General features: G+C 41.4%; 3 protein-coding genes across 40 annotated transcripts in view; 2 read left to right on the top strand and 1 right to left on the bottom strand.

Moving 5' to 3' along the window:
- The window catches only part of LOC118366032 (protocadherin Fat 4), a 37,923-nt gene extending 36,605 nt beyond the window's left edge, over positions 1 to 1,318 (top strand). For 3 of the 37 annotated variants that reach the window (XM_052491653.1, XM_052491649.1, XM_052491648.1), the window contains exons 23-24: positions 398 to 567; positions 723 to 1,318. The gene's annotated coding sequence lies outside the window, so the exon portion shown is untranslated. The other 34 variants (XM_052491659.1, XM_052491647.1, XM_052491683.1 and 31 more) reach the window with 30 other exon arrangements.
- Positions 1,291 to 17,722, bottom strand: LOC118366033 (ATP-binding cassette sub-family F member 3-like). 2 transcript variants are annotated; one of them, XM_035748353.2, is made up of 21 exons: positions 17,607 to 17,722; positions 13,441 to 13,588; positions 13,211 to 13,287; positions 12,909 to 12,964; positions 12,683 to 12,780; positions 11,373 to 11,495; positions 10,566 to 10,832; positions 10,339 to 10,419; positions 7,439 to 7,498; positions 7,278 to 7,334; positions 6,850 to 6,872; positions 6,685 to 6,740; positions 5,843 to 6,043; positions 5,506 to 5,582; positions 5,201 to 5,245; positions 4,976 to 5,108; positions 4,520 to 4,608; positions 4,319 to 4,410; positions 3,595 to 3,727; positions 2,850 to 2,937; positions 1,291 to 2,602 (listed from the first exon to the last, which is right to left on the bottom strand). In XM_035748353.2, the coding sequence occupies exons 1-21, from the start codon at positions 17,692 to 17,694 to the stop codon at positions 2,444 to 2,446; spliced, it is 2,151 nt and encodes a 716-aa protein (XP_035604246.1). In that variant the 5' UTR covers positions 17,695 to 17,722; the 3' UTR covers positions 1,291 to 2,443. The 2 variants fall into 2 exon arrangements, with proteins under 2 accessions (XP_035604246.1, XP_052347655.1); XM_052491695.1 differs by lacking the exon at positions 17,607 to 17,722 and adding an exon at positions 16,467 to 16,486.
- LOC118365913 (DISP complex protein LRCH3-like) overlaps positions 17,600 to 18,315 on the top strand; it is a 103,445-nt gene continuing 102,729 nt past the window's right edge. Inside the window, exon 1 of the mRNA XM_052491691.1 lies at positions 17,600 to 17,732. Coding sequence (XP_052347651.1) covers positions 17,678 to 17,732 — 55 coding nt within the window. The 5' untranslated portion in view covers positions 17,600 to 17,677. The remainder of the gene's footprint in view (positions 17,733 to 18,315) is intronic.

The raw sequence follows: 18,315 nt of genomic DNA, 5'->3' as shown, positions 1-18,315 counted from the left end.
TCTGTAGAGCTGACTAGCTCTACTTTCTATAGGTATGCCAATCTGTAGAGCTGACTAGCTCTACTTTCTATAGCACCAATCTGTAGAGCTGACTAGTTCTACTTTCTATAGGTACGCCACTCTGTAAGCTGACTAGCTCTACTTTCTATAGGTACGCCACTCTGTAGAGCTGACTAGCTCCACTTTCTATAGGTACACCAATCTGTAGAGCTGACTAGCTCTACTTTCTATAGGTATGCCAATCTGTAGAGCTGACTAGCTCTACTTTCTATAGGTATGCCAATCTGTAGAGCTGACTAGTTCTACTTTCTATAGGTACGCCACTCTGTAGAGCTGACTAGCTCTACTTTCTATAGGTACACCAATCTGTACAGCTGACTAGCTCTACTTGCTATAGGTACACCAATCTGTAGAGAGCTGACTAGCTCTACTTTCTATAGGTACACCAATCTGTAGAGAGCTGACTAGCTCTACTTTCTATAGGTACGCCAATCTGTAGAGAGCTGACTAGCTCTACTTTCTATAGGTACGCCAATCTGTAGAGCTGACGAGCTCTACTTTCTATAGGTACGCCAATCTGTAGAGCTGACAAGCTCCAATTTCTATAGGTACGCCAATCTGTAGAGCTGACCAGCTCTACTTTCTATAGGTACGCCAATCTGTAGAGCTGACAAGCTCCAATTTCTATAGGTAGTAGAGCTGACTAGCTCTACTTTCTATAGGTACGCCAATCTGTAGAGAGCAGACTAGCTCTACTTTCTATAGGTACGCCAATCTGTAGAGAGCTGACTAGCTCTACTTTCTATAGGTACGCCAATCTGTAGAGCTGACGAGCTCTACTTTCTATAGGTACGCCAATCTGTAGAGAGCTGACTAGCTCTACTTTCTATAGGTACGCCAATCTGTAGAGAGCTGACTCGCTCTACTTTCTATAGGTACGCCAATCTGTAGAGCGCTGACTAGCTCTACTTGCTATAGGTACGCCAATCTGTAGAGCTGACGAGCTCTACTTTCTATAGGTACGCCAATCTGTAGAGAGCTCTGAAGTAATCGACAAGTCTGTATGGTACCAAATCAAATCACCATACCATATACACACGCACAGTCCACTCCTTTATGAACTCAACCTGTGAATGATTAAGCATCCATTTACAATTTTCACAAAACATTTCTATTATTTGAGTGTTTTCTGTCGCTTGTATATGGACTCTATCCATAGATCTTCTCTAGATTGTTATGAAACGGGGTCCACTTTGTCAAAATAATAAAGTCACGAACATCAGACCTGGCGAATGGATGATTAAAGCTTTTTATTTAGCATGGCGTTATGATTGAATCGTTCTTTAAACAGCTATTTATAAGTTAGTGATATAACGTTGAAGCAGAAGGAATTTCGTTTTTTTATTCTGATAATTGTCTTTAAGATGTATATATATATATATATATATATATAATATAATACCCCTCTTTACTTGGAGATACTGCTGCTTCTTCCCAAGAGAGCTGGAGCCAGCTGCTGCTGTTGTACAAGTTGTTGTTGTGCTGGTGGGTTCCCATGCTAACACATATGGATGTTTCCAGGATCGTGTTCATTAGGGAACGCAACAGAAAACATTTGGAACAGAAAAGGAGCGTTTCTTATTGAACAAGTCCACGTAGTCCCTCCGTTTCAGACTGTTTTCTTCTGTTTGGTGCCCAGTGAACACGACCAGGGGTGTCTGAAATGACGCGATGGTGCACTTTTGGCTTGTTCCCAAAATACTGCACTATGTAGGGAACAGGGTGCCATTTCAGCTCAGCCCCAGGTTCCACTGATTAAGAGATGATCCCTCTCCATCACGAGCACACATGTTCAGGAGAAACATCATCCCATATCACTTGAAATATATCCTCTCTCGCACTCAATCACACACATTTTCAACATGGATGAAGAAATGGAGACATTCATCCCTTCACTGATATTAATGAGAGCTAAACGGATGTAGCGTTATTCCAAGATGGCTGCCCACATGGGGTTAACAGTTAGAGGGTACAGCACCCCCACCTTCACAGGATGGAATATCCTCCTTGATGTTAAGTGAACCAAACCAGCTCCAACTATTATGATCAGAAAGGTTTAGTGGTGAGGCCGGAGGCAGTTTCAGAGTACACACACAATCGATATTCGACAGATTTTGTACCCTCCGTGTACCCTAAAACGTGTCTGCTTCAGGACAATGGACAAGAGTACGCCACTTTGAACTGTCGGGCCGAACTAAATCACAAACAAAACAAAAACGGTAGTGTGGGGGAGCAGAGAGGATGCCGGGACAGTTAAACTCAGTTCTCCCCCCGGGGATGATGATTGGCAGTCAGGGAGTGAAGAGTGGGGGGGTTTAGGTTATTGAAGTCAATTGGCAACTTGGCATGCCTGTCATAGTTGGCGTAATGGGTGAGTTACCACTCACAGGTAGCCCTCTTTGCGGAACTGTTCTTGCAAGATATCCCGGTACTCGTCGAAGCCCCCCTCCACTCGCCGCACGTTCCCGTGCTCACAGACCCACAGCTCTCTGCACACGAGCCGGATCAGACGCTCGTCGTGAGAGACAAGGACCACTCCACCCTGAGGAGAGGATAGAGTTGTTAAGGGTATGAACGCACATTAAAACTGTGTTCAAGAGCTATCATTTCCATTGATTGATAGCTAGAGGCCAAAGTGAGCTTATAAAGAAAAGCCATCCATGATTTACTCTACTGATAAAGGACATTTTCTCTTCTAGTTTAACAAGCTTACTTTGAATTTGGATAGGTTTTCTCTAGATTTACTCGACTGATAAAGGACATTTTCTCTTCCAGATTAACAAGCTTACTTTGAATTTGTTGAGCGCTTTCGCTAGAGCCTCGATCGTTTCCATGTCCAGGTGATTGGTTGGCTCGTCAAGGATATAGAAGTTGGGGCTGAGAGAGAAAGAGAAAAAGTGAGTAAGAGATACAACTGTAGCTACAAGCAGCAATGAAACGGGGGGCTGTTGCTGGCTTTATGAGCAGGCTGAAAGAGATGACCGCATTGAAGCATTCATTATACATGTACTACTATATGCAAGTGTTCACAAAATATAATAGTACATTATTTATAGCGCCATGCAGTGGCTGTTTGACGCAGCAATTATTCCCTTGCAGATTTGTAGGGACGAACAAACACTGTAGTCGCCAAATCTCTAGACTTAGTGTGAAGATTTGTAAAATCATTTTAGCATAAATGCTAACTGTTTGAGGTTCACAACTGAATTGCATGCTGCTTCCATTTTTTAAATATATATCAACACCGGTTTTTAAATACACCTTCCGACTAGTGTCGGTCAAGACCCTTAATCAGTTATAAGGTGATAGAGCGAAGATAAGAACCGACCAGAGTCAGTTTAACATCTGAAGGATAGAGAAATGTAACCCAGCGGGCTAAGCTGGTCACAATGCCATTATTAAACGTCATGGTCTGGAGGCTATACACTGCTCGTACAAGGACGTTTTTCCAACTTAACTAAAACCAGTTTACTACTACAATATGACAATCCTGTGTACAATTTTGCGGCCATGGAGTGTAATAAAAGGCATTACCAAGGCATTGTCATCTGAGCGAAGGCAACCCGGCTCTTCTGCCCTCCTGACAAACTGGCCACAGGCCGAGTTGCCAGCTCCCCTGTTATTCCATAGCCACCCAGCTGGTGTCTGTACTCCTCCTCGTTACGACCTGGGAGGGACAAAAAGGGTTACAGATGACAAAGACTGCAGGCTATAGATGGGTTGGTTGTTAAGCAACATGGGCCAAAACAGACAGGGCTGGCTTAGACGGTTGCCAGAATGTAAATAATAATTAGTCCCCAACGTTTATTGAAAACCTAAATAGCACTTGTCTCAAATACATTTGTACAGTTCTTGGTTAACTAGCTAGCGAATCTTAGCCACATCAGCATCAGTTAAAACACCTCAAAACAAGACATGGTATCAAGAACAAGATAAAACTAGCTGAAACGATTCACCAACGATTTCTCACATGGCAGCTTTCTTGTCATTGTTGCTAGCCACCTGGTCATCCAGAATCACAACACACTGCCTTTTTCCCCATTGAAGCGAGCGCATTGTTTTCGTGACGTTGTCATCTAACCCGCCATAGGGATTCGTATCAACCACCTGGGTCGTGTTCATTAGTGCACGCAACGGGTATTGGGCCAAGTCCAGGTAGTGCTGTTCCAATCAGTTTCCTTTGCATTTGGTGCCTAATGAACACAGCCCAGGGTTTGATAATGATCAGTATTGATATGTTTTGGTGGTGGGTGGTCACCTGGGAATTTGTTGAGTAGCAGCTCAATTGAACACACGTTGAGGTCCAGTTGATCCACGTGGTGCTGACTGAAATAACCGATCTTCAGGTTCCTGAGCGAGAAAGGGAAATGAAGCTGTCGTTTACTTCCCTGCACGCACACCCACCGAGACACACACTAGCAGCAGAGGAACATGGCTAACATCAAGCATAGAACCTCACCGATGGGCGTGTCTGATGCCGTTGACAGGTGTTAACTCTCCCATCAGTAGCTTGAGCATGGTGGATTTACCCGCCCCGTTCTCACCCACCTGAGAGAGAGAGAGACACTGTAGGTACTACTTTAGCAGTTGGAAGGTTGCACAGAGCGTTGTCTGTGGAAGTGTTTCACAGGTTTAAAGTACAATATTAATGGAGGCACAATATATCAGTGACGATGTGGGGGCGAAGATATGTTCTTACTAGCCTTATGAACATAGGAAGTGCAACAACGGTTCTATCTGTGCTAGGACATTTAAAAAGGGCCATAAAATGAAAAAAATATCTGAATCAGTTGAAATCGCAAAGAAAATATTGGCATCAGCCCAGAATGATCACATCGGTGCACCCCTAACTATTAGCAGTGCATGTGATTTAGAACTAGTCATCAGGATTGAGAGCAGTGTGATTAATACGTACGATGCAGATGCGAGACTCCAGGTCTGCAGACACAGACAGCTGTGTGAAGAGGCGCTGGTCAGTGTTATAGTAGAACTCCACCTCATCCAACTGGAGCACCGGGGGAGACAGCTTCTCAAAGTTATCAGGGAACCTGTGGACAGACGCACGTACGCACGTTAGCGCTCAGATTAATGTGAGAATTGAAACCTGACTTCATTCGGGACAAGAGGAGCGGTCTCTTACTTTAAGGTGACTTCGGTTTCCTTCTCCAGAGGTTTGAGTTCAGGCCTGCAGGAGACAAGAGAAGAGCAGCGGGGGAAATGGACGACGGATGACAATAGACATTCTTTACACTGACCATTCATTCCCCTTGTGCACCTGTTCTGTTTGCACAGGCAAACAAACACGCAGAGGTCATCATGCATGTGCAAGACGGAAGTTTTCCTTTACAATGAATTGGACTTTCAGGCTGTAATTCCCAAGGGAGCCCTACATGAGAGAAAGCAGGGTGGGGTGCGTGTAACATTTTGAAATAGATGGTTACTCACAGTTTTTCTAAGAGCTTCAGTTTGCTCTGCACCTGTGCCGCCCTGTTGGCGTTGTATCTGAACCGGTCGATAAACACCTGGCACACAGAGGGAGGGGATCAATCCACGATTATAATGTATAAGATACTATAATATATCATCTAGTATTTAGCAGGATGTTGATACGTTTGGCATTTCAAGATATATAAAATAAACATACTAATCAGCAAAGACAAATGCTTAGAGAGTGCATTGTTATTACACTTGCCATAGGCTTTTTAGTTTATGTGCATACCTCAATGTGAGAGAAAATGTGTGTGTGCAGGACAGTGTGTGTGTGTGTGTGTGGGCTCCTAACCTGGATGTGCTCTCTGTACTGAAACTGGGCCTCGTACTCCCTCTGCTGGTTCTTCAGGCGGTCCTCTTTGGTCTTGACAAAGTTCTCGTAGTCGCCGCGGTAACTCTCCAGCCGCTGCGAGTGCAGGTGGATGATGTCAGTCACCACGGCGTTGAGGAAGTTCCGGTCGTGGGACACCACCAGGATGGTGGTCTGCCAGGTCTGTGGGGGGCGGAGGAGTTAAACGGGCCATATGGAAGTTGAACATGTTGCTCTTGATTTAGTTATGTCACAATTATCTCTCCTTCCACCCAAAGTGTGCATTCATTCACTTCCATTCAGTGATTTGGATGGAAATAAGTGGTAGAAGAAATATGGTGGTAACTCCAGCTGGCCCATGCCTCCATTAATCCAATGTCTTTTGACTTGTAGAAGTACTAAATGAGTGCACACTTCAGGAGAAGGGAAATATTATTGGGACACAACCTTAAAGTCACATTTTGGCTTGAGTGTTGTTCGCAATTTCCTAACTTGTGATACAACACAATCCATTTGAGGCTAACCATGTATGCTTGGCTCATGAGCGTGAGCAGGTGTGTCCTTTGCCAATGTAGAGGACCCCTTTTGTCTCAAGGACACCCAGAGGCAACATTTGAATTACCCAGCACGTTCTGGAAATTAAAACAATTTAACGTATGCTCCTATTTTCTACCCTTCTCCCTGAAATGTACACTCATTCACGCCCCTTGCCCCTTGACCTGGACTCGGGTAAGGAATATGGTAGAAAGTCCCTATTGTCCACGCTTGCCTGTGCTTTCACCAATCGGGGACTGAATTTGATTCAGTAAGCAGGAGTAACCTACCTGCAGGTAATTCTCCAGCCAAAGAATGGCTCGGACATCCAACATGTTGGTGGGCTCTGAGAAACAAACAGACAGACCAACAGTCAGTCAGAGGGCCTTTGCGCTGACTGCTGGACACCATTGAACTGATCAAACTAAAATACTTCATGTGGTTTAATCACTCACCATCAAGTAACAAAAGATCAGGCCTAAAAAGAGACAATACAAATATACACATTACTTAGAGACTTGAAGCTAGCTTTAGAATATTGTGGTCCTGTAGCTCCTGTAGCTCAGTTGGTAGAGCATGGCGCTTGTAACGCCAGGGTAGTGGGTTCGATCCCCGGGACCACCCATACGTAGAATGTATGCACACATGACTGTAAGTCGCTTTGGATAAAAGCGTCTGCTAAATGGCATATATAATATTTATCAGAGCCATATTCATGTCTTGATAATCTGTCTATGGAATTGATGGTCTATAATACATTGAGATTCAGGAAATAGCTCATTGGAGATTTATAAATGTACAGAAATATTCTAATATAATCTCTGTCCTTGTATTTTAATTGGGAAGACTGTCCTCAGGATAAAAGCGACAAGCAGAGACTCACTTGGCGAAGAGCGCTCTAGCCAGAGCTAATCTCATTCGCCACCCTCCAGAAAACTCCCTGTGAAGAGAACACAGAGAGAGATCAGTTTATCGTGCACACACACACACACACACACACACACACACACACACACACACACACACACACACACACCAACTTACTTGGTTGTCAGCGTTTGCATTTTGGGAGAAAAACCTAAACCACATAGGATGATTGAAGCACTGTGGAAAAGAGAGGGGAGGAGAGAAACAGAAGACAATTACCAAACCAGAACATGCATCTGTTGTACAGTATACACACAGATATAACATTGTGTACATATCTAAATACACTGCTAATGTAAGGTACACACAGATATGACATTATGTACATATGTAAATACACTGCTAATGTAAGGTACACACAGATATGACATGTACATACCTACATACACTGCTAATGTAAGGTACACACAGATATGACATGTACATACATAAATACACTGCTAATGTAAGGTACACACAGATATGACATGTACATACCTACATACACTGCTAATGTAAGGTACACACAGATATGACATGTACATACATAAATACACTGCTAATGTAAGGTACACACAGATATGACATGTACATACCTACATACACTGCTAATGTAAGGTACACACAGATATGACATGTACATACATAAATACACTGCTAATGTAAGGTACACACAGATATGACATGTACATACATAAATACACTGCTAATGTAAGGTACACACAGATATGACATGTACATACCTAAATACACTGCTAATGTAAGGTACACACAGATATGACATGTACATACATAAATACACTGCTAATGTAAGGTACACACAGATATGACATTATGTACATATGTAAATACACTGCTAATGTAAGGTACACACAGATATGACATGTACATACATAAATACACTGCTAATATAAGGTACACACAGATATGACATTATGTACATATCTAAATACACTGCTAATGTAAGGTACACACAGATATGACATGTACATACCTACATACACTGCTAATGTAAGGTACACACAGATATGACATTATGTACATATCTAAATACACTGCTAATGTAAGGTACACACAGATATGACATGTACATACATAAATACACTGCTAATGTAAGGTACACACAGATATGACATGTACATACCTACATACACTGCTAATGTAAGGTACACACAGATATGACATTATGTACATATCTAAATACACTGCTAATGTAAGGTACACACAGATATGACATGTACATACATAAATACACTGCTAATGTAAGGTACACACAGATATGACATGTACATACATAAATACACTGCTAATATAAGGTACACACAGATATGACATTATGTACATATCTAAATACACTGCTAATGTAAGGTACACACAGATATGACATTATGTACATATCTAAATACACTGCTAATGTAAGGTACACACAGATATGACATTATGTACATACCTAAATACACTGCTAATGTAAGGTACACACAGATATGACATGTACATACATAAATACACTGCTAATGTAAGGTACACACAGATATGACATTATGTACATATCTAAATACACTGCTAATGTAAGGTACACACAGATATGACATTATGTACATACCTAAATACACTGCTAATGTAAGGTACACACAGATATGACATTATGTACATACCTAAATACACTGCTAATGTAAGGTACACACAGATATGACATTATGTACATATCTAAATACACTGCTAATGTAAGGTACACACAGATATGACATGTACATACATAAATACACTGCTAATGTAAGGTACACACAGATATGACATTATGTACATATCTAAATACACTGCTAATGTAAGGTACACACAGATATGACATTATGTACATACCTAAATACACTGCTAATGTAAGGTACACACAGATATGACATGTACATACATAAATACACTGCTAATGTAAGGTACACACAGATATGACATGTACATACATAAATACACTGCTAATGTAAGGTACACACAGATATGACATGTACATACATAAATACACTGCTAATGTAAGGTACACACAGATATGACATGTACATACATAAATACACTGCTAATGTAAGGTATACACAGATATGACATTATGTACATATCTAAATACACTGCTAATGTAAGGTACACACAGATATGACATGTACATACCTAAATACACTGCTAATGTAAGGTACACACAGATATGACATTATGTACATACCTAAATACACTGCTAATGTAATGTACACACAGATATGACATGTACATACCTAAATACACTGCTAATGTAAGGTATACACAGATATGACATTATGTACATATCTAAATACACTGCTAATGTAAGGTACACACAGATATGACATGTACATACCTAAATACACTGCTAATGTAAGGTACACACAGATATGACATTATGTACATACCTAAATACACTGCTAATGTAAGGTACACACAGATATGACATGTACATACCTAAATACACTGCTAATGTAAGGTACACACAGATATGACATGTACATACCTAAATACACTGCTAATGTAAGGTACACACAGATATGACATTATGTACATACCTAAATACACTGCTAATGTAATGTACACACAGATATGACATGTACATACCTAAATACACTGCTAATGTAAGGTATACACAGATATGACATTATGTACATATCTAAATACACTGCTAATGTAAGGTACACACAGATATGACATTATGTACATATCTAAATACACTGCTAATGTAAGGTACACACAGATATGACATTATGTACATATCTAAATACACTGCTAATGTAAGGTACACACAGATATGACATTATGTACATACCTAAATACACTGCTAATGTAAGGTACACACAGATATGACATGTACATACCTAAATACACTGCTAATGTAAGGTACACACAGATATGACATGTACATACCTAAATACACTGCTAATGTAAGGTACACACAGATATGACATGTACATATCTAAATACACTGCTAATGTAAGGAACACACAGATATGACATTATGTACAGACATGTTTAGTGTGGCTCTTTACCGGGCAGGTGCCTTATCTGCTTCAATCTCCTCCAGTTTAGCATAGATCTCCGACAGTCGAACAGTCTCCATTCCTTCAGCACTAACATGGAATAGAATAAACTGCAGGTTTAGTGACTGTTGCAGTTTCAAACCCAAAAGTGTAAAAATCCTGCAAAAACATTTAAATCTGCCAAGGCTGCCAGTATTGACTCCTTCCAATGTAAGGAGTAAGTAAGACTGACGTACGTTCCGTTGGCTATGCGCGCATTCAGCAGGCGTTCCTCCGTCAGGAGCCCCTCCCGGACCGTGTCGCTCTCAAGCACGCTCTGCAGCGCCCCTGTGTCGTCACCAGCGACCTCCTGCTCCACGTGCAGGATCGTGATGTGGGCGGGGACGCGCAGGCTGCGGCTCGCCAGCATCTTCAGTAGCGTGGTCTTCCCAAGGCCGTTGCGGCCAATCAGGCCGTAGCGGCGACCTGTCGACAGCGACAGCTCCGCCCCCTGCAGCAAGGACCTGGAAAATCAGAGAGAAACAATTTGCTTGCATATTGCTTTACGGTCCAGACTTAAATGTCTCTGTCTCTCTCCTACTCTCTTTGTCGCTCTCACGCTGTCTGGTATTAAATAAGAAATAACAATAAAAGGGTAATTACACAGGAATAACCTATGATTCACTCATTTAGTTGTTTGCCATTCATTTAAACAAGCACTCCTTCACACCATTTGATATCAGGTAGTTGTGTTGAAATTCTTTAAAGTAATTTGCAGAAAGTAACTATCATAACCACATCAACTCAATTGAAATAGCAGGTAAATACTGGTGGAAACGGTGTCTAGCTAACACAGCATTGAATGATGCTGATTAGAATGAACCACCTGCTCCAGTGCTGGATATAGTAGGAGAATGAGTGGGTATGGCTTCATCCCAAATGGAACTGTATTCCCTATATAGCGCGGTACTTTGGACCAGATCCCTATTGGCCCTGGTCAGAAGTACTGCACTTAATAGAGACATGGTGCCATTTGGGACGCAGCTTAAGAGTGAACCCCTCACCGCTCGCCAAACGACACGTCAAAGTTCTCGATGCGGATGTCGTAGGTGCGATTCTTCCCGGACAAGTCGACGCGACTGTCCTTTTTGCTACTGGCCTGGCTGGCTGATGCCTCCTCCAGTACCCTGAGACAAACAGCGGTAGGCAGAGCGGACGAGGACAGAGTGAGACAGACACAGAGGGAGAAATAGACAGAGGGAACCAGAAGGAGACAAATTAGATAGAAGTAGAGAGAATGAGTACAGGAAGGAAGACAGTGGAAGAGAGACAGAGGAATGACAGACAGGCAGAGGTGAAACATCAGTCCAAATCATATCACTCTGACACAGTAACCGAACTTCATCATACATCTGTGAATAGAAATCTGTATTTTTGCTGTCACAATACCAAACCAAGGATCAGTGGTGTAAAGTACTGAAGAAAACATACTTTTAAGTACTACTTAAGTTATTTTTTGGGGGGGGGTGGGGGGGGTATTTTGTACTTTTGTACTACCAGTAAAAGTTTTGGACACCTACTCATTGCAGGGTTTTTCTTTATTTGTACTATTTTCTAAATTCTAGAATAACATCAAAACTATTAAATAACACATAAGGAATCATGTAGTATTTACCCATTATTTAAAAAAAAAAATCAAAATATATTTTATATTTGAAATTCTTCAAAGTAACCACCCTTTGCCTTGACTGCTTTGCACACTCTTGGCATTCTCTCAACCAGCTTCATGCGGTAGTCACCTGGAATCTATTTCAATTAACAGGTGTGCCTTGTTAAAAGTGAATTTGTGCAATTTCTTTCCTTCTTAATGCATTTGAGCAAATTAGTTGTGTTGTGACAAGGTAGGGGTGGTATACAGAAGGTAGCCCTATTTGGTAAAAGGCCACGTCAATATTATGGCAAGAACAGCTCAAATAAGCAAAGAGACACGACAGTCCATCAATAAGACACGAAGGTCAGTCAATACGGAACAATTCAAGAACTTTGAACATTTCTTCAAGTACTGTCGCAAAAACCATCAAGCGCTATGATGAAACTGTCTCTCATGAGGACCACCACAGGAAAGGAAGAGTTACCTCTGCTGTAGAGGATAAGTTCATTAGAGTTATCAGCCTCACAAATTGCAGCCCAAATAAAGGCTTCACAGAGTTCAAGTAGCATTTTACGGGGTGGTTTTCAATTTTACTTGATTCATTTTCAATTAACGTATCTTTACTTTTACTCAAGTATGACAATTGGGTACTTTTTCCACCACTGCCAATGATAAACTGTTTGCATGGTCTTCGGGTGTAGATGAAAAGCATATGAAACTCACAGTGGACTAGTTGTTTTTTGCGAATCCCGTTCATTCCGCCTCCCTTGTTTTTGCTTCAGCTTGGCTTCGGCCTTCTCTAGCTTCCTCGCGTCCACCGTCTGAGGTGGTGTGTGGAAGAAAAAGTGGATGAAGTTGACAGGAGAAAAACATAGGTCCAAGTCAGGCCTGTAGCTTAGACAAAGAACATAATACACAAGAAGATACGATGCAACAAAATATACTTTACTGTATTCTGGCCCCTCTTCATCATCCAGATCCCTTGGACATCGTTAGTGACAGATACTGAGACAAGAAAGACAGAAGGAGTGGAATGAGACGAAACAATAAGTCAGGGAGGATATTAAAAAGACATGGGAGAGGTGGTAGGAAGGGTAGAGAAAATAGGAAGAAAGGCTAAAAACAGTAGATAGAAAATTACAGGCTACCAGAATGAATATCAAACGTATACATCTCTACATGTACACATCTGTATACTGGACCGTAAAGCTGACAACAAAGAGCAAGACCTAAGTAACCCTGCAGACTTACCACACTCTGCAGATATCTGAGACAACTGCACCGGAGTGTCGAGCAGCACTTGCTTTGAAGCGGCATGGCCGTTACTCCTGATGGAGAAGACAGGAGTATATTTTTGATGAATCAGCAAGCGAATTACATAAATTATTAGCCTTTGGTGTGTGGCAGTTAGTTAATGTTTGTGTTGGACGCTGGTTGTGAAAGAGGTGGGTGTTAAGGTTTTGTGTGTTTGTTGCACTTACAGTTTAAGAGTGTTGAACATCTGCTGACAGATGTCCCGGATGTCATCCTCGTTTTTACAGTCAGCCGATGACCCCTGCAGCAGCCCACCAATCGCATCATACACCTCCTCTCCATCCTCAAACTCCGCCCCTCCACAGTCCAACACACCTATCACACAGGATAGAAAAATAGCTTAGAAATGTCCATTTCCAGTTGCAGGTGGTTCTACAGAAACCATAGAAAATTCAGGAAGATATTCAATTCATGTTTTTGCGGGGTGGGTATCCCTTGAAGTATCAAAAAATATATACAAACATTATTTGATGAAAAGTGTATTTTGGGACTGAGTGCGATAAGCCCACACAAACAGATTCACTACATAGAACAACAAAAATCTAAACAAAGCTTGTTCTGACGTGTCTATCCTATATCTGAGAGATAGAAGATCAGGAAACACTATTTTTTATTTTAACAAGTATTTGTCACTAAACAGTCTCCTTGTATACAGTATTTCCATAAATTGTTTTCAGCTGGTTCCAGGGGACCTCCAGACGAGTCTTGTGAGGCCTGTTGGAGTCCTAGAGTAAAACACAGTTTCACTTTTGCACAGATGGGTCATATTAGTGTGTTGCCCAAATTGTTTGGACGTTTCAGACAGAAGTTCCCAGATTGGCTGTACCGACTTTAGACGCGTCCCAAGACGCTTGAGTTTGTGAGTGTCATATTTTGTGATTAAACCTAATTTTGGGACATCTCATGGACTGACAGACACCTCTCTAGCGCTGTCATCTTTCACTGCAGATGCAGAAGTGCGACATAGGCAGATGCGGTGGATTGAGACGCATCCATTGCAAAAACAGATGCACCACATGACCAAAAGTATGTGGACACCTGCTAATCGAACATCTCATTCCAAAATCATGGGCATTAATACAGAGTTAGTCTGCCCCCTTGCTGTTATAACAGCCTTTACTTTTCTGGGAAGGATTTCCACTAGATGTTGGGAACATTGCTGTGAGGACTTGCTTCCATTCAGATACAAGAGCATCAGTGAGGTCGGGAACTGATGTTGGGCAATTAGGCGTTCCAATTCATCCCAAAGGTGTTCAATGAGGTGGAACTATGAACAGCTCCAGACCATTATTCCCCCTCCAACAAACTTTACAGTTGGCACTCTGCATTGGGGCAGGTAGCATTGTCCTGGCATTCGCCAAAAAACAAGATTCATCCGTTGGTCTGCCACATGTTGAAGCATGATTCATCACACTGATTTGGCCACCTTTTCCCCCCCAACTACACAATGTCTTGCGGGAAGACCCTCGGGTCTTACCTTGCTTGAAAATAGAAACAGAGGCAATTATTTTATAGACTTCATAGGATGTGCATGAGTTTCCAGTTTGGGAAAACATACAATTTATCCTACCTATCTGCGTGCCAGTTATGATTTTCATATGCGTATTTTTGTGGAACAGTTATTCAAATGTCTTTGTTTCTCAAAATCATTATCACATGGTTAATCATAAAAATCTTAATTAAAATTGTATAAAAATCAAAGTAAAAATTAAACTAACTGCAGGAGCACCAGCCTCTGCCATATGGACACTGTTCAACCGTGATCATTGGATGCTAAATATCTTAAATGAGCGCATGGAACTCGGACAATGCAACCATTGGCCTATAACGTCCATTGTCAACTAAGTTAAAATACATAAAGCCGACAAATAAATAAGGTTGAAAATAAAAGGATGAAAATTAAATTTCTTTCAATCATATTCAAGTGTAACATTGTATCAAATCAATCAACTGGATCAGGCCTGAAACCGTCTCTTTCAACTAGCCTAATTCCACCCCCAAAGTTTTCTATGCAAGGGAAAGGTGATTTAGAATGTTTTCACTGGATATATGGGATAATCAGCAATGTTCACGCTAAACTGCGCACCTCCTCCGGGACTGCTGTGCAACAGAAATGCCAGGCCACGCAGACTCAAGACTGAACTTCACTGAGTTCGCCCCATTAATTTGCACTATGTGTATAATTCTATTGGTGGGGTAGCCCGTGAGCAGCCTTTCCATCACCCGAGAGTGAATGCACTTTTCAGATCAGTTCAGAGCGCAGAGTCGCATGTGCACATTTGTTGACATTCTTTGCTAGTTACCGAGTTATTAGTCCAGTAAGTAATAAGTATAGGTCAGCAATCAAATCAAATTGTATTTGACCCATGCGTAAATAGCCCACCCAACTACCTCATCCCCATATTGTTATTTATTTTTTTGCTCCTTTGCACCGGTATTTCTACTTGCACATTCATCTTCTGCACATCTATCACTCCAGTATTTAATTGCTAAATTGTAATTATTTCACCACTATGGCCTATTTATTTCCTTACCTCCCTAATCTTACTACATTTGCACACACTGTATATAGATTTTTGCATTGTGACTGTAAGTTTGTTTATCCCAGGTGTAACTTTGTTCTTTGTGTCGCACTGCTTTGCTTTATCTTGGCCAGGTCGCAGTTGTAAATGAGAACTTGTTCTCAACTGGCCTACCTGGTTAAATAAATAAAATCTAAATAAAATTGTCCCGAGCACAAGGTGCACCTGTGTAATGATCATGTTGTTTAATCAGCTTCTTGATTTGCCACATGTGTCAAAAGGATAGATTATCTTGGCAAAGGAGAAATGCTCATTTACAGGGACGTAAACAAAAAAAGAAACACTGACCAGACAAGTAGATGCGCAATGGATTATGGTCATTGTAGGAAATGATGCACTTAAACTACGTAGAATATTGGCCTGTTGGAAAGTTCAACTCCCTACTACGGTGCACAGTTTGGCTGGATCTGATTTCTCAAGAGAAACCGTGCAATTTGCACATTGAAATCACAGAAAAAAAACATTTACGAAATGGAATTCAAATAATTGAACCAACATTGGTCAATTCGTTATTTAAAAAAGCTAAAAATAACCGGAATTTAGGGTAATCACTCAGCACGAATTGTTGTGCAAATCTCTCTTCACTCACAATCCTCCTCCATGCCACTTACCTTCTGATTTTGTCTCTGTATTCTATCTAGCAAAGTGACATAACATAGAATTGAAAAATCAGACACTGCGATGATTGGCCGTCCTCCATCTTTTTTAGTTTTGCTTGCCCAGAACAAATAACAGGCGGGAAACGGTTTCATGAATTGAAGATTTTCAAGCAAACATTCGCTCCTCGCCTGATTGGTTAAAGGCAGCAGTGGCAGCGTGCAATTTGCATAAAGTAGAGCAGAGCTTAAGGCCTTCATCACACCGACAGTGAGGTTGTTTATTTAACTTTTGTTTATGATCTACTTCACTTGCTTTGGTAATGTGAACATATGTTTCCCATGCTAATAAAGCCCTTGAATTGATAGCGCAAAATGGTCACGCAGCATCATCTAGATGTGTGTACGACAAAAGTTGAACATTCACCTTCTGCGACCATTTATGTCAAGCAGTTAATATGAACGCTCTGCAACGCTTCAAGGCAAACTCAGCGTGCCATTGGAAATGAATGCACTTCCGGTGTACCAAAATGCCATCCCTGTCGGTGTGATCGAGGCGTAACTTTTTCATAGAGCTTGGCTGGTAAGGGTTCTCGCCGTACACCTTCCCACAATCCCCAGCACCGCGTGCCCCCAAAATGAATACGGGAGGATCTTCGTCTGACATTCGGAAGTAGTGAAAACTCTATGTAAGCCGGATTCATACCCAAAACCCAAACATAGATAAGATTACGCGTTCCCGTCCTTGAGCCCACCCCACTCTTTGTTCATGTTTAGGTTGATGTTTTGTGACTTTGGGTCCTTAAAGCGCTATATAACTAATTCCCATGTACTACTACATGCCGGTAAATCCACACAGAAACAGCTAATTGGCTAGTAATTCAAAGCAATAAATGAGCTAGTCTAGCTCACCCGGTTATAGTTAGTTGTTCAACCGGGCCGATAAGATAACTAATGGCATGTTACTTGTTAGCTACAAGCTAACGTTAGCTCGTCTCCCCTAACTTGGCTTGACTGAGCGTCAACGCTGTGGGACGGCTATGCTAGCTAACGTTACTTCACGTGGAGAAGAAGCCATCCGCCACTCATCTAGCCGCTGGCATTTTAAAGTGTACGAGATCCACACACCCTCTCCATTCATTTACTGTCTCTTACCCGTGATATATTCGAACACTTCGGTGTCAATTTCGGGAAACTCGCTCTTCAGAATATCCACGTATGTCGCCATGATACACCGGCTCATCCACAAGAACAGCGCATGTGCCCACAATATGCGACAAGGTATGTCCTCAAACTATGCATTATGGGTATTGTAGTATTTTCTGTGTGATATTTTGCTTCCATTTTTATCCCTCTTGTGTATTCACATTACATTCCCCAAAATAAGAGTTGTTTTGGGCTGTTATTGCATCCCACGATTAAATCGGGGAAGGGACTGTGGGATCATTATTTGTTTTAAATGATGTAATATGCCAGGGAGATATGTATACTGTAGTTAAGAAGTATGTTGTGTAGTAAGCTGTTAGTATCCCATGTGCCTCACCTTAATCATTTGGTCCCTTTCCCCCTCATAACTTAGCCTACTGTTCTAACTTGGTGTTGCCTGTAGCCTATTTTAGAGAAATGTCAATATCAAATATTGTAAGAGCTTTCATTGTCTGCTTATATACCCCTTTATTTAATATATGATTCTAACTTAGTGTACAGGGAGAACACTGTAAGAACGGCTCATGTTCTGAATTCTGTTGCTGTACATTTCAAAAGTGCTAAACAAATAGTTGTTTTGACTATGTCCATCTTAGCTCGCTCATTAATGTTTTAATCGAAATTACGGATTGCCTCTTATCTGCTCATCTTTCCCTTA

Source organism: Oncorhynchus keta, chromosome 33, assembly GCF_023373465.1.
Source record: "Oncorhynchus keta strain PuntledgeMale-10-30-2019 chromosome 33, Oket_V2, whole genome shotgun sequence".
Lineage (NCBI taxonomy): Eukaryota > Metazoa > Chordata > Actinopteri > Salmoniformes > Salmonidae > Oncorhynchus > Oncorhynchus keta.
Note: the sequence above shows the minus strand (reverse complement) of the source record. Positions and strands in the feature narration are given on the sequence as shown.

Excerpts from the sequence above, each read along its gene's own strand:
- LOC118366033 (XM_035748353.2), bottom strand. The coding sequence starts at position 17,694 with ATGAGCCGGTGTATCATGGCGACATACGTGGATATTCTGAAGAGCGAG. Across the intron at positions 13,288-13,440 it reads ATGTTCAACACTCTTAAACT|GAGTAACGGCCATGCCGCTT; the intron begins GTAAGTGCAACA and ends CTTCTCCATCAG. Across the intron at positions 12,781-12,908 it reads TGAAGAGGGGCCAGAATACA|ACGGTGGACGCGAGGAAGCT; the intron begins GTAAAGTATATT and ends ACACCACCTCAG.